The sequence below is a fragment of the Phaenicophaeus curvirostris genome, chromosome 8 (assembly GCF_032191515.1).
Source record: "Phaenicophaeus curvirostris isolate KB17595 chromosome 8, BPBGC_Pcur_1.0, whole genome shotgun sequence".
In the NCBI taxonomy this organism is placed as follows: Eukaryota; Metazoa; Chordata; class Aves; order Cuculiformes; family Cuculidae; genus Phaenicophaeus; species Phaenicophaeus curvirostris.
Window position 1 is genome coordinate 10,984,563 of NC_091399.1, and position 16,431 is coordinate 11,000,993.

The window sequence follows — 16,431 nt, forward strand, 5'->3', positions numbered from 1 at the left end:
AGAAGGGAGGCTGAGACCTGAGCTCTGAGACAACACTCAACCATCACCCACAAATGGCCCCACATTTTGTACACAAACGTTCTGGTACAATGGCAAAGAGTGCTCCGAGACCAGTCTTGTTCTGGTATCTTCTGAGGCTAATCAGAAAAACAAGAAGGAGCACTCCATCATGGAACAGAAAAAGCTCTAACTTCAGCTCTTTATGTCTGGAAGGACAAAACCTTACAGAACAAGCCAGAGGGCACATGCCTGCCTGTGGAGAGGAAGTACATCAGGTATAGACGCGCTGGTACCCACCATTTCGCTCTCCCCCTAGAGAAGAGCTATGTCACAGTTACACAGACTTCTGCTCCAGCAACTCAGTGCAATCCTTTTTCAATATTAAGGAACAAAATCCCACAGTCTAGATCTTCAACTACATCTCCTGTCATCAACATTTCTAGGCACAAATACTAGTAATTTAGTTCTAAATGTTGGTCTAGACAAAACTGCAAATATTTGCCCCTGATTCATGTTGGGCACCGCATTTTTTCTCTAAAAATAGAGGCAAACACTGAAAAAGCGGGGTCTAAGTCCAAACTTCTTTAAAGGATATGATTATCCTCAACAGCAACCCCAGCTTCCCACCACTCCTGCTCTGCTCTCATCCCAACCTACTCTTTCAAGTTCTCTTTATTAGAGGGAGAAAGAAAGAAAAAAAGAGACTTGTCTACAGAACAGCTTAAAATTGCAGCAGCTTGTGTCAGCTGCAAAGGACATGCTCAGAACAGGAAACTGAATCTTTTCCAAATAAAAGCCACTGTTTCTCCTCAGTTTTCCATCTAACACTCAGAAACAGAAAGATGAAGTTTGTTCTGGCACTTTCTGGAAGCACATGAGGTCTATTAACCTACTTCAACAGGAATTTAATCTTTTAAGAACAAATTTCACATACAACTTAATTCAAATCATGATTTCTGAAAGCTAGAGTTCAAAATGGGAAAAATGTCCTGTGGGCTGCATCAGCTATGCAGCTGCTTCTAATTAAAGCTTCTCCTTTACTCTCTCTGGGCTACTTTCCAGCACAAATACTTTAGTCAGAGCTCAGCCCATTTTTTCCCTCCTCCTTTTCAGTCCCAGCCTGCATTTGTCTTAGCTCAGGCTCTCATGGAGCTAAACAAGAGACGTAAAAACAAAATGAAAGTATTTATCCAAATCTGAAGTACCGACAAAGCCAAAGAGCTGTATTCACTCTAAACAGCCTAATGCTACAAGTGAAGTAGAAGACTCACAAAAGCTGTATTTTTGGCTCTTCTGCCACAAAACTACATTGAAGTACCTCCCAACACTTTGTCCTCTCTTGCTTTCAAAAGACTTATGGAAAATATGTCTGGTCTGCTGGAAAAACCTCATCTGCTGGACTATACTTTCTTGGGCACATTCACAGGACAGTCTCTTCAAATGCACATTATAGACTGTTTTAACCAGTCTTCCAGATGTTTGACTTTCATGGGAGTTTCCAATTCAGGCCCAGTGATATCATCTGGAGATGCACAGAAGGAAGCAGATGGTTTTGATTTAAAACACGAAGGGAAGAATTTCCTCCTAGTCTTGCTTCTCCCCTCCTCAACCCAGCACTCCCTTCACTTTGATTGGAACACACTTGGGGGGTGGAAGCGGGGAGGGAATACAGTCTTGATGACTAACATGAGAAGGGTCCCAGCTACATTGCTACAGATTTTAACCACACTTCCCTCCGGCTCCCAGGTTCTGACTCCCACACCTACACCTCCTCTCAGGAGGGAGAACAGGATTCTCTGGTTAGCTTTACAAATTCTCCTTCCCATGTCTCAAGGCTCCCATTTATGCGTCATACTTTGCAAACTATGGGATGGGACGGCCTCGATGTTGAGCGCTTAAAGCAGTACACAACTATTCTTTCGAGTCCACAGAAACTGCTTCAACAGTGTAAACAATTCACACTATCCCGAGGAGTAAGTGCCACCCAAATCTGAACAGTCAAAGTTTAGTTCAGCTTTTTCTGATCATCAAAGCTCTGAATAGCTTTTGGTCTGCACAGGTAAATCACAATAGCAAATTCTGACCAAGTAACTCAAATCACCATTTTGTTCCTAGAATTGAAGCTAGAAGTATGCATGCTCATCACTTTTTCCTCTGCCCTGGTCTGAAAAGGTCTCCTTCACCTTTTGCAAGGAGACAACGAAAAAGGAAAGGGCAGTCCATTCTCAGAAAGGGATAACTAACTTCTGCATTTAGCCTCTTCTAGAAAACTTTCAGACCTCATCCTCCTACAAGGTCTCCTATGGGTATTCCCCGTTCGCTGGTCTATCTCTCAAGATAGACCCTGAGAGGATATCTGCTGCAGACTCAGAAGCACTTCTTCAGTCTAGGATACTGCTTCCAGCCCAAGAAGTTAATTCCTTTATGAAGGCCCATCTGGAAAGAAAGGTAGGTCAAAAACCTGGCAGAGGAGTTGGAGTTACTGGGGTTGAAACTTGGATAGAAGCCCCTTACCACCACATCGTTGCTGCTTTGAGGTCCTTCTGCTGCCACTTTGCAAAAACTTGTCACGCAGTGATGCATCAGCTTACTTTAGCAGCCTCCCCATTTGACTATGCACAACAAATAGGCCATGGTTGCCAGTGTCCTTACTTGGGTTTTTTTTCCCACCATAGTGTTAAAGCAGTACTTTGGTTCATACAGAGGCACTGATATCCATCCAGGACACAATATGCAACAGTCCTGAGGTCAAAATTCCAATCTTGAAAGCCTACAAAGCACGAGAAGTAGCAAGGCCAGGTTTCCTCCCTAAACCTTGGAGCACCCCTACTCACTCCCTTCCCACTTATATCTCTGCTCCCTGTCACTGGGGCGCAGTGGAGGGAAGTTGGGAGATGCCATAGCTGCCAAACATGGGGAAAACAGTGAAGATATTCTCTGCTTCAGGCCCTGCCCCACTCCAGGCACAGAGGGATGTCCAGTCCTGCATCCTCCTGCAGCAGAGCAGACTCGGACGCTTAGAAAACACCACACAGCACTGCCAAAATCTCTGCTCTGCTTGTCCTTGAAACAGCTCCCTGTACCTCCTCAGCCCGCCTGCAACAGCAAAAGCACTGCAAGTTCTCAGCCCTATCCCCGAGATGCTTCTTACGGCTGCTTTCCCAGACATCTAGCAGCAGGGAGACAAGAAAGGGATTTTCTGTTATATTCACAATTAGCATTAAGCAACAAGCCACTGTTACACTGCTTCACTGCTGGATATGAGAGCATGCAAGAAGGCTCTTTCATGCTTAACACCTCAATGTGCAAAAGACCACCTGGAGGCATTTTGAAGGGAGAAAATAACCCACAAAATCAACATAAAAGCCCCTACCACAGTTCAATTCATAGCCAAACCCCAAGCTGAAAAGCCCTTTGTCAAAGCAGGACCCAGAAAGCTCAGAAGGATGGGTCCCCTTTGTAGTGCCACTGCAGATACAGCCAGATTCCTTGGAGTACGGTCTGCATCCTCACCACACTGGTCACCGAGTGAGTGCAGAAAGACCTCTCAAACAAAAATTCTGACCTTGGAAGACGCAAACGCAGGAATGTGTAATTTTCTAAATATAAAATCAAGGTCAAAGAAGGTCAGCAATTCTATCCAACAGTGCCACAAACTGACAGACACGGCCTAGCAGCATCACCAAGGGAACGGGGCTACCTAAAGGGTGCTTGCAAGAGCAATCTGATAAAGATCCAACACCGATTTCCTTACAAGGGTCACAAGCACTTTTCCCATAACAGAAGCCAGATGCAATAGAATAAAGATTTCTTAGCAGAAAACTAGCTTTCTCTTCTAATTGAGTAGATGCTATAGGATTTTCTGTTAAAGAACTCTTTCAGCGCTAAGCTGTCATTTGCTGCTTTGCCAAACAGCTAGACTAGATATTTTGCTCACATTACTCATGTCTTACTCATCACATACAATTACCCCTGATGCAAGCTCTGCCTCAGGTGTTTGCTTGTTTCTTACAGAGAGTGAGATTAACTAGATGGACAGATCACACACTAGAACAAACAGCTTGGCCAAGAGGAAAGATGAAGAGAGTCTGTTAGAACAACTTATTGCCTCACAGAGGAAGTATTGCAGAAAACCTGAAAAAAGTGGAAGAAGTGCAGATGTAGTTAAACAGTGAGTGATGCTGCAGAGCTACAAGCCAAGCAGTTTGCTTTAGTAATAAGTTCAGTTTCCTTAATAAAATGTCTACTCTGATAGCTATAAAAAAAAAATCAGAAAGTCATTTAGGTTACTGCACCAGCTAGAAAGTTCCCCTGTTCAGAGTTCCTCATAGCACAGGAAAGAAAAAAAGTTAAAACCAAAACAGGATGCTAAGAATCAGCCTGCTAAAGGTAAAGGCTCCACAACTGAGAGGTTTTTGCTACTTTTTCCCCGCCTTTCTGAAAAAAAAAAAAAAAAGTTCTTTAGCCAGAACAAACAGACCCATACTAAACTCTACATACAGCCTCTATTCACTGTTCCACTTACTCTGGCACCTGCAAAGGGATTGAGCTGTTATTTGAAGGATGGGTTGTCTTAAGATCTGCACAAAGGAATTGTACAAAAAGGAAGAAGGCAGCGTTAGAATTGTAAATAAAAAACTCTGTGCGCTAAAGAAAACAAAAATCCAAGAGTGGTCAAAGCTGCCACTGCAATAAAGGAAAAAACGTGTCAAGATCTGGACTGCACTGCAAATACCAAACAGAAGTTAATCAGATGAACCAACTAAACATTTCATTTTTTTTTAACAGCATAAGACATAGTTAAGAGGAAGATGCAAGTTGGAGAAAGTGTCCTTAGGAAGGTACGCACAGCACTAACATCAATACCATTGATGTTTATTATCTTCATCGTGACCCACATACTTTGGCTCTGGACTGACATGCCTAAGTACACGTCGGGAAGGCCTACTAACATCACCAGTTCTTGTTTCAGTCTTAAAATACAGGTGAAAGTTCCAGCTTTCCTTTCAAGAGGACAGCTCATTTCTGTTGACAGCGACAAAGTCACAGAAAGGAAAAGAGTAGGAAGCAGTAATAGTTAAAAAATTGAAAAAAAACCAACAGCGAATAACAAGTTACACACTTGCCTTTATATGGCCTTTCTGCACTTCAAGTATTGATTTGAAACTGAGAAGCTGCTCAAATTAGAGTATGATTTTCCCCTTGTGTGCCACAGGTGCACCTTAAGTAATATCATGTCCCACATAAATAGAGAGAACCAAAGGTTGTGGCTAGGAAAGATGGATGGGTAGAAAAGGGTAAAGAGCAGAGCTGTGTGTTAGCTAAGCTAGATCAAGACAAAATCCACTGATACTTAAAGAACGTTGGCATTAAGAAAATAGGGATTTAGCACACCAGAAAATGGCACAACTTGCACTGATGAAGTAAACAAGGTTTAGAAAATAATCCATTTACTACAGACATGTCAAGTTAACCCTGCCAAACAAGGAGGATTTAACTTTTTTGCAAAATACCATTTCATTTTTAAAAAACCTAAATACTGCAGTTCGAAAGGTGAACTGCATTTAAATAGATGTGATGATATTCTCTAGTCACCACACACTCTGACAAAGCTCCTGCTCATCAGCTTTCCATGCAGCAGCAAAGTGAAGACACCATTGAAGATGAGTGTCAACATTTACCAAAATCAATCATGGATAAAGACAAACCTGGGTGTTTGTTTGGGGGGGTACGTTAATTTGTTTTTGCAGCTCCCATATTATACTTGCTCTCCAGCATGTAGGAGGGAACTGGCATGCTTCACAGTGCAGAGGAGTTCTGAAAAACCACTTTAAAATACTCAAATTTGGGCTGAAGTTCTATGAAATATGGCAAGCTATGAGATGGAGAGCAAGTTCCAACTTCACTTGTGGGTCTGGAAGCAAGGTACAGTTTACCTCTATGATCACTTTGGCCTTGCTTCCTAACCTAATGCAAAGAAATCAAACTGAGATGATCAAAACCCAAAAATCTGTACAAGAAATTCAGATTCCTTACATAACAAAAGGTAGCACATCAGAACTAAGGCATTATCAAGAAACACCAGCTGTTCCAAAACCATTAGGCTGAATGCACCCGATAAGAAAATCTTAACAATTCACATTTCCTTTCTGGCTAGGACCCTGAATGAAAGAAAACTGTTGATTAAATTTATTAGAAATGAAAACAACTTACTTGCAATACCCTGTACCATTTTGATACGGAATGCACTTTCCCTCATTAACACATGGCCTGGAATCATCCATACACTGCAAAGCTGAAAGAAAAAAAAACAGCAGTCAAATCAGTAGCCATACATGTCAAGTCTAGCATATTTGAGGGAATGAAAATCTAGCAGTAAAAAATTTTACATGACTGGAACAAAAACAAAGGCACTATCACATAGTTTAATATAATCTCTGGCAGCATCAAAAGAGCCAGACTGAAAGAAGAATCAAATACAGATTTGTTCACCTGGCAACTAAATGTTTCCAGAATTTCTTTTAGGTAGATTTTCAAAGCAAAGCATGTGGTAATTTCAGCAAGCTACAAAAACATTCATGTCAGCACTTGTGTGTTTCAGGTTAAGTGTCACCAATTACTACTTTCTGATCAAAATTCTGGACTGAAACTCTGAAATAAGAGGCAACTACTCCTCAGCCTTCTTTCACAGTATTTTCCCCAATTCTTTTCTTCTTTTCCACTGTCTCTAGGGTCACTTGGCACTGGAATAGGGGCATCTGTCCCTCATAAACCCAACTGCTGTGAATTTCTAGCAATCCAAATCTGCTGCAACATCACGACTGTTGTGGCACTGATTTGGGAGCAAGTGAAAGCATCAGAGACGTTACAGACTGCCCACAAAGAATGTGGTATTTCTCATGAAGAGATACTGTAGCTCAAGCTTGACATTTCCAGTATTCCCTTTTTTTTTTTTTTCAGGTGTGAAACAGTTCAAGGCTGCTCAATTTTACTCCAAGTCTCCATAAAGTTCTAATTGGATTGAAGCAGCACATCAGCTCCAGCTCTGGCAAGTCCCTGTCTCCTCATGGGGACCTGAAGCAGTACGTCATGGCTAATGCTGAGGCAACCCGAAGGACGAGGACCACAGAAACCCTCCAGGAGCAGAGGGCGCTCTAGAATCATGAAGATACAGCCTGTCAACCTAGACCACAGCCTGCCATTTGAATAGCACCAAAACAGTGGGTAAGGCTCTCAGAACCAGAAGATCTGTGTCCTTTCCCAAACCTAGCCACATCCCAAAGGGTCACAAGCTATTCCCAGCCCTGAGTTATGTCTCCTGGCCCCCAAACACACACACATTTCTTTGCCTTTCCATATCCTATTTCAACAACCTTGCTGTGTTTGTGAAAGCATTTAACCAATCTTAGCTAAAGGCACTTAGAGGAATCAGTATTATACAACCTACTAAATTGCTCACCTGTGTCCCACCTCCTGCAGGGCAGCCAACTGCCTTTTTTTGTTAAATATGTTTTTTCTTTCCTCAAGAGGTATCAAATTTTCCATGCACACTCAGCAAGGAGCATGAGGGAAAACTAGTGCAAATCACCATCAAAGTTTATATGCTGGTGACTAAGAAACTGGGCTCAGAAGAGTTAACACACCAGCCCCACTAAGCTCTCCCTGCAATGAGCCCAAACGCAGTCCAGCTACTCGACAACTCAGAACAGACTCCAGTTACAGCTAAAGTGGGCTTGAAGTGTTATTTCTCAATAACCCTGGAGTACATAAACAGGTCAGAGGCACTACAAGCTACTATAGCAATGTTTAACACTTGCAATCCCTACAGAGAACACAGTTACATTAAACCCAGTTGCCCAGAAAAATTATCAGTATTTCCCACAACAGGAGTATGTCTGCTTCTGTTCACTTGGTTTCTGAAAAGGGACACTTGGAAGGCGCTGCTTCTGCAGGGCTCTCAGGAAATGAGCAAAACTCCACTCTGAGCCCCTTTCAGATAACCTCTGAGGTCAGGGTTACTAAGCAACAGAAATATTAACATGGATTTTGCATGGCATTCCTACCCACAGCAGCCAAAAACTCTTACACTGATTTGCACCTGTCTGACAATTTTTATGCCATTTAACAGGAGGCTTTGCTCCAAACTTCATCTGCTTCTGTCTAATACCACAGCCGCTTGTTTTCACAGCTAAGATTAGCTCCAGTTAGTACAGCACAGTTACTCTGTGTTCAAGAGGAAACCACAAAGGGATCTGTAAGGATTCGGGCTACTCCCACAGAAGGAAAAAACTACTCTGGGAAAAAGGAGGAAGGTGAAAAGGAGTCTTACCACCTTTTAGAGAATGAGTAGAGGAAGCAGACTTGGTATTCTCATCTCACCACCTTGAGTTTTCATTCTTTTCACACCCATCAAGTCAGTGAAGCAAATACTCAGAGGATTATTTCTTTTGTGCCCACACTTTCAAACACAATTTTATAATCTTTTCAAGTACCCCCATCCCCAGTGAGAGCTGAGCAGCCAGTTGGTTTTGTTACCCACACAGTAAAAGCTTAGCACTTAGCCAAAATCACCTCAGAGCAAAACTACAGAGGGGAACAACTGTGTGACAGCCTTCAGGGTCACAGTGAGAATTTGAATCAGTAATTCCAGTTGAGCTTGCTATACCAAACACAGACATGGCAGAGAGGTTTTAGCAAAGTAATGACTAATTTTCTCCTGTTTTTTGTCAAATTATTCCTGCCTTGAACTGCTGTTTAGCAAGTCATTAAACTACTACTAGTCCTTAGACTTCTTTAACAGAGACACACCATGAATGGGGTAATGCAGGCAGCTAAATGTTTTGTATATGGTAATCTAGAAGTGAAAGAAGCAAAGAAAACAAAAGCAAAAAGACTTCTACTTTTTCAGCTCAAGACTGAAACAGGCTGAATAGAAATACACTGGAACACAATTAAAGCTGGAGTGAATGCACATCTAACCATATTCTGTATTAAAATTAGTAATTAAAATAACACAACTACTTCTCTTCAAAAAAGAAATAACAAGGGAAAATGAAGACTGCAATTCTCACAGTACAATTAGCATTTCTGTGTACATAGCGCTGCCTTCCTGTATTTCACATTTTTAACAATTTCACAACACATGCAAAACCAAGGCATTTCAACACAATTTACTCAAACAGCTCCTTTTCTGCTACTCAACCAAGTTATGCTCAAGAGTTAACAGTGTCAGAAAGTCTACCTTCTACCTCATCCAGCCAAAAAAGTACGTTTTGCTACATCCATTATGTCAATTTCATTGTGTTCAGCATGGAAGAAGAGATCCTTGTCTTGAAAAGATAAAGCTACTTTTCTAGGAGCCATGTATGGACAGTATCAGCTTGCTGTCAAGGCCTTGAGTCTAAAAGGAGACTTTTGACAGGTTTATACTGTGTTTAAAGTAAAAGCAATGGTGAATTATTTGTTGGCTTTCTAGACTTGCTCTAACTTGCCAAGACCACCAAGACTACCAGAAGGTGGGTTAGCACAGATCAGGTGCAAGCAGCAATGTTTCAAGTCCTCTCACGCGGTGCAGGGCTCACCCTGGTACGCCTGCAGGTCTTCAAGGGGAAATCCCACAGCTTTTTAACATACTGAACCATCTCATGGTTTCTATCAGTCCTTTGGACGCATTACAGGAATACAGGGAAGACAGACCACAATTATCAAAAGACCGTGTTCTTATGAAGTGAGCAGGCTATGATTTTGTGAAGTATCCCTGTCATTTCATCACAGCTAAGTATGAAAGACTTCTTGAATGAGGGCTCTACATGCATGTGAGATGAATACTATTAGCCGTACTACCCAGCCTAGAGACCATACAAACCCTTGCACCTGACTGTGTTTAGACACAATTTCTGCACCGACATTTTAACTAGCCTGTCAGGACTATTTTCCAAGGCCAGAGGGGAAAAACTAAATAGCTGCTGCTGTAAAATGAGCACGGTACTCACAGAAACACTATAGCAAGTGCTGCAATTCTCAACACCTGAATCCACCAAAGCACGCTCTTAACCAGAGTAAAATTTCACACAGGTTTAATCTTATCAGCTAGACAGACAATGTTCTGGTAGGTCTAAACCATGACAGACAGTTAAAGCAAACTTAAGAAGAAAAGAAAAGAAAACTTGTGTTTCGGCCTCATTGTTCTTTTGGATGCAGAGACAATCGGCAAATTGTGATTTGGTTCCTATACTTCATCTGCCCATTAAGATACTTTCTAAGCTAATTTTCTAAAAGAAACAGAGAAAGACTAAGATCAGAAGCTGTGCCAGAGTTCAGCTTTTAAGAGAGCAGGCTGCTACAGGGAAAAAGAGACATAACCAGAGAAAACGTGAAAGGGGTTTGTTGTAAATACTAAAAGGAAAGCAATGCAAATAAATGCCTTACCCACAAGTTCAGAAAAAGTCAAGCAGAAATAAAAATGCAAAATATCAGAACAATTAATGTCGTGAGAGACATTATAAAGCTGGTTTCCTGTAGCTCTGTGGTCAATTATCCCGCATCTGTGAAGGTGCAGGCTCAGACCAAAGCTTTTGCTCTAAATAAGGGGAGAACAGTATTCTGGCAGAGAACACAGCTGAGCAGGTAGTGCAGCTTTCTCCTCAGGAGGACACTGTATGGGTCTCTCCTCTCCTTCCGTTCATAAACGTTCCATTAAGCTCACAAACTCAGTATTTTTAAGAACTTATAAACCAACCTATTTTAACATAGAAAAGTCAGATTAAAAATACATTAAAAACTAGCAAGAAGGACAAAGTAGGTTTCAGCAACTGTTATTTAGTCACTGGATTTACTGTCCACTACTAACTCCAGCTATGCTACAAATCAAGGGGTCCCAAATACCAATGGAGCCAAAACCAGCATCTGATTCCCATCAAGAAAAACGGAGCGTGACAAAAGCAGCCATGAAAAAATGCTGAAACATGAGGTGCAGTTCTGGAGGCAGAGCAGTAAGTTCTTGCTGTAAAGGATGAGACAAAATACCCCTCTGCAACACCTTGCACAGCACAAATGGCTGCTGAAAACACCGGTAAGGAATAAGAACACTGCACAAAAGGAAAGAATACCAAATTCTGGAGGAAAACCACAAAGGAGTGATAACTATATAATGATTACATTATTCACTAATCTCAACAAGCTATAGTTCCAGTGAAATTCGGTACCAGGGAAGAACCCACTAGTAAATGAGTGCTAGTTGAAAATATGAATATAGCTTTTTCTTTTTTTTTTTCCTTAACACCCCACCCTGTGGCAGCCACACTGAGAGGGGCCAGGGGACAACAAATTAGGAAAAAAAAATCTTACTGTGAAAAAGTGATAAAGCCTTATATTTAGAAACTGTTAACATTTGGGGGATTTGACAAGCTGAACGGTTTGCACATCACAGACAGAAGGCAGCAGTTGAGGACGAAGGTTGCCTATAAGTCATAGAAATCACCTGTAAAGTACAAGTGCTTTAATCAGATTATTAAGAGATCTCTGCTGCTTTTACGCACAAAAGCCAGAAGCCAATTGGACAATGCAAGACTCATCAACTGAGAAGCTGAACAGAGCTCAGAGGAGTGATCAACTAGCTTTCTTCCCTATACCTCTATGCTTTGTAAGACAAGTGTGAAAAAACTTGCAAAAAAATCTTTCAGTGGATTTTAGAAGAACAAGCCAGTAAGAAGAAATTTTGCTTTAGAAGTTAATCAGGAATTTTTTTAACTTGAGAGCGCAAACAGAAAATCTGACCACATCAAGCTCTCTGATATACAATGCCACATGCCCTGCCATCATCTGTTTCAAATCTGCCCTCTGAACATCTAGAAACTGACAACACTACTAATTTGTCCTCCTAAGAACAGAGCTAGGAACCATTGTGCAAATCCACAGAAAGTGGAAATTTCTCTGTCCTCAGGCTTTGGAAGCTGCAAGAGGACTGGTACTGTGATCAGATGCAGCTCCTGTTCATAGAACATTACACTTGGTGAGGGTCTACAAGTTAAAATACGCTCTGCATTCAGGGTGAACTCGCAATGCAGCTCCCAAGTCTGTCAGTCACCATGTTCTCCATTTCCTTGCACAGCTGCTGCTCCCTGCCTTCCCCTATTTTCACTTTTCCAACCAATGCCAAAACGCCTAAAATACAGAACAGCAGCATAAACCATTGTTCAAAAAAAAAAAAAAAAAAGTTTTCAACAAAATAAATGTAGGGAAGGCAATTAAAGAGCTGAAGGGGTATTGGTGTTTCCATGGCAATCTGGCAGCCAGAAGCCATGCTCGCCTCTTGTCCAAAGTCTTCTGTCATTCTCCAGCACTAAATCTTTATTAATCTGGACATTAAGGATGTTTGCCTGTGCAGAAATGCTTGCCTGCTGCTAGTACTGAGCAGTGAGTGATTCCACAGCCATCCAGAGTGATGTCAGAGAAAGGAGATGAAGACTTGCTGCATGGAACAAACAGCAGACACCCGTGCCATTTTGAGATACAAAGCTCTTTTTTCATCCTCACAGCAGCCTAAAAAAAGGACATGTGCCCTAGAAACAGACTATTTTCTAAACAGAACGAATGATTATTTCTGCAGCTCTCAGATGACTGTGTCTAGAACGACATAAGCACTATTTCTTCCGGATGGGTACTGGCAGCCCTTGACTTCTGCTGGCAAGATTTCAGAGTGAATTCACAGAAACCAAGAATATAACTACAAAAGAACTCTAAAACAGATGCTGAGGGAACCTCTGTTTTTTCCCCCCAACACAGATAACATTTCCCTAATGTGTCCCAAAGGAGGGGTGAGAATCAATAATCCCTGTATCATTCCATGGCTTTCCACTCATTAGCCGAAAGCACAAACTCAAGGGAAACTACCTTACACCTCAAGTCACAAACTGTGGCTGTCAGGTTTGGCTGTTAAGCGAGATTCCCAACTCCAGATGAAACAGGCTACCAGCATCCTGCTGCTGCTCCTTCCCCGGCTTCAAACTGCAGCCACCCATCCACACTCACTGGTTTTGAATATGGGAGAAGCTGAACAGCACCACAGCGTACTGAAGAAAAAACCCACGTATTGCAACATCAGCAAGGCACGAGAACAGCAGAGGGAGGGAAGCAGCTGTGGAAGCTGACAAAAACCCAACCCACCCATTGTAGGAGATTCAGATGCCACCAGAGGCATAAGTCCTTTTTTCCCAAAGGCTTCAAAGTCCTGAGAACATCAGCGAGAGGATCTTCACGTATTTCTAATCTGACTAAGCAATGCCCTGCAGGAAGCAATGCGAGGTCGACAGATTCTCATCACACTCCCTTTTTAAAGTCTAAATCAGCATCTTTGATAAGAACAAATTCGATAGATGGTAACACCTTCCAAAAAACAAGTAGAACTTGCTCTTCCGTAAGCAAATCCCTATCAAGCAGACCGACATTGTCAGCGTTATCTGAGATCCTCAGAAGCTTCACTGTTTGAATACTAAAGATCTCAAACTGCAGTCCACACCAGCACCCTACCCTTGCACTGCTGTGGACCAGAAATACCTTGCAACCTGTTAGAAATACAAGCTGACAGTCAGCAGCAGCCTGGTGAAACCAGGCTTGGCAAACCCCAAGCGTTAACAACCACAGTGGGGAATTAGGATGGGTTTCACCAGAAAGGATTCCTGTTTCATCCTCTGCTGCCTGACCAGGAGAGCAGCAAACTGCTCACAGCAATTACCAGGAAAGTATCCACACCAAGAGTGCAGGTGCTGCTGCCCCACCCCAACTTACTGCAACTTCAACTGCAGCCTCTTGCAAAGCTGAACAACAGCTCAACTGGAAAAGCGAGTTGCTGCACCATTGGGCTGGCATGATGAGGCAGAGCTGAGCAGTTCAAACCATAGCGCTTAGTGCATCCAGGAGCCTCCTATTTATTGACCAAGAGGGCTGACATCAGATACCTGCCCTCTCTTGCACAAGAACATCAAGACAGTTGAACATGCACCTGAAAATACCCTTTCGGTGACTTCATCTTTCCCTTTCCCATTAATTCAAGCCACAGCTCCCGCTCCCAGGAACCAGATGCAGGTCAGTATCTCATGAACAACAGGAGTCATTTTCAGCCTAGATTTGTCATCTCCAATAATCAACCTTTGTTTAGCACTGGGAAGACATTTCAACCACAATGTCAAAAACTTCTGCAGCATGGGAGAACCTTAACCAGCCAGGTGGGTATCCATACCCAGCCCAGGGACAAGAAACCATTTCACAGCCGCTTCTCATCTCTGCCCCTGTTGAAGAAGCAACCTGGAGGGCTAGCAGTAAGCTGGCCAGTTGCTGGTATGAAGGTACGATTTAACTAAATGGATGGGACATTTTGTCTTTGCAAAAATAGTATTTTGCCATCTTACCGGACTGTGTGAGCCATTTCCAGAAACGATGGTCCTCCTACACACCACACCTTTACGTACCAAGGAAACGTATTTCTGAATTTACGAGACATCTACCCATGAAAGACCCTTTATTTTTCCAGCTCCTTTTGAGCAAAGCTGGCCAAAACAGATACGGGAAACAGCTTTTTTTTTTTCTTTTTAAACTCCAACCACCTTCTTGCATCATATCGGTAAAACTAAGCAAGCAAGATTTCAGTGGGTGTCACTGGGGGGAAAAAAAGCGTTTATCCCAGGAGACAAATAATGACCATTTCAGAGTCAGACCAGGTAGACTAATCAACCCGACTACTCCGCACAGAAGCAGACAGAGCTCTGCAGCCGCCAGCCGCCGCTCCTGACCATATTAAAGAATAAAACTGCTGAAACGATCAGCGGCTCGCTCGGTCACGCACCGAGCCGCTTCCACTCCCACTTTCCCCCACCCCTACGCTCCTCACGAGTCACAGAATCACAGAGCGGTTCGGGGGGGAAGGATTCAAAGCCCGCTCGGTTCCAGCGCCCCGCACGGGCGGGGGCACCTCCCGCCGGACCGGGCGGCTCGAGGCCCCATCCAGCCCCACCAACTCATCTGAAAAACGATCCAGCCAGAAGCAAAAAGGAAGAAAGAATGAGAAGTCGCATTAAGTAACCAGTGACCGCCGATGGCTGCCAGGCGCCGCGAGGCTGCCCGGGCTCGGCTCCAGGAGCGGAGCTGCCGCTGCGAGCGGCGCGGGACCCGCGCACCGCGCTCTAAATCCCCCCGCGAACGCCAACGCGCGGAACGGGGCAGTGGCGGAGAGCAGCCGCTCCCCGGGACGCGGCTCCGAGCGCCGCGGGGATGCGCGGAGGGGCGACCCCGTCCCCCCGCGTTCCGAAAGCCTCGAGCACCCCCGCCGGGGGCGGCTGCCGGGGCAGGGCGGGACCCCCCTCCGCGAGCACGGCAGCCGCCCCCTCCCGGTCCCCCGCAGCCCCCGCGCCCCCCGGCACTCACCGGCGGCGGTGTCGGCGCGGCTAAGCACGGCCAGCAGCAGCGCGGCGAGCGCTGTCCCCGCGGCGCCGGCCATGGCCACGGCCGCTCCCGCCGCACGGACTCGGCGCGGCGCGCGGCGCGGAGGGATCTTTCCGGCCGCCGGCGCGGAGGAACACGGAGCGGCAACCACTCCGCCCCCGCTTCCTCCGCGCGCGCCGCCCGCCGCCAGGGGGCGCCCGCCCGCCGGGGAGGGGCCCGGAGAGGCCGGGGCGGAGGGGAAGGGGCGGGAGGGAGGACGTGGGGATGGGGGCAGAGAGGGTGAGGGGCTTCCTGGGCCGGGGGACGGGGACAGTGGGGTTGGGGACAGGGGCGTTGGTATGGGGATGTGAGAATTAATAGATAAGTTTTAGGTGGCCAAGAAGTCCAGTGGCATCTTGGCTTGTATCAGAAACGGCGTGACCAGCAGGTCCAGGGAGGTTATTCTCCCTCTGTACTGGGCACTGGTGAGACCGCTCCTCGAATCCTGTGTTCATTTCTGGGCCCCTCACCACAAGAAGGATGTTGAGGCTCTGGAGCGAGTCCAGAGCAACGAAGCTGGTAAAGGGGCTGGAAAACAGGCCTTATGAGGAACGGCTGAGAGAGCTGGGGTTGTTTAGCCTGGAGAAGAGGAGGCTGAGGGGTGACCTCATTGATCTCTACAACTACCTGAAAGGAGGTTGTGGAGAGGAGGGAGCTGGGCTCTTCTCCCAAGTGACAGGGGACAGGACGAGAGGAAATGGCCTCAAGCTCCACCAGGGGAGGTTCAGGCTGAACATTGGGGAAAAAATTTTTCATGGAAAAGCACTGGCACAGGCTGCCCAGGGAGGTGGTTGTGTCACCTTCCCTGGAGGTGTTTAAGGGGTGGATGGACAAGGTGCTGAGGGGCATGGTTTAGTGTTTGATAGGAATGGTTGGACTCGATGATCCAATGGGTCTTTTCCAACCTGGTGATTCTATGATTCTATGTTTTGCTGCAGCTGGTTTGTATGTTTAATT

General features: G+C 44.7%; 1 protein-coding gene across 3 annotated transcripts in view; it reads right to left on the minus strand.

Annotated features, from left to right (window-relative positions):
* The window catches only part of NOTCH2 (notch receptor 2), an 86,124-nt gene extending 70,560 nt beyond the window's left edge, over positions 1-15,564 (minus strand). For 2 of the 3 annotated variants that reach the window (XM_069862429.1, XM_069862431.1), the window contains exons 1-2: positions 15,418-15,564; positions 6,214-6,295 (exon numbers count right to left, since the gene is read on the minus strand). In XM_069862429.1, the coding sequence (XP_069718530.1) occupies positions 6,214-6,295; positions 15,418-15,490 (155 nt within the window). In that variant the 5' untranslated portion in view covers positions 15,491-15,564. The remainder of the gene's footprint in view (positions 1-6,213; positions 6,296-15,417) is intronic. The other variant, XM_069862428.1, reaches the window with a different exon arrangement.
* Positions 15,565-16,431: the final 867 nt, after the last annotated feature.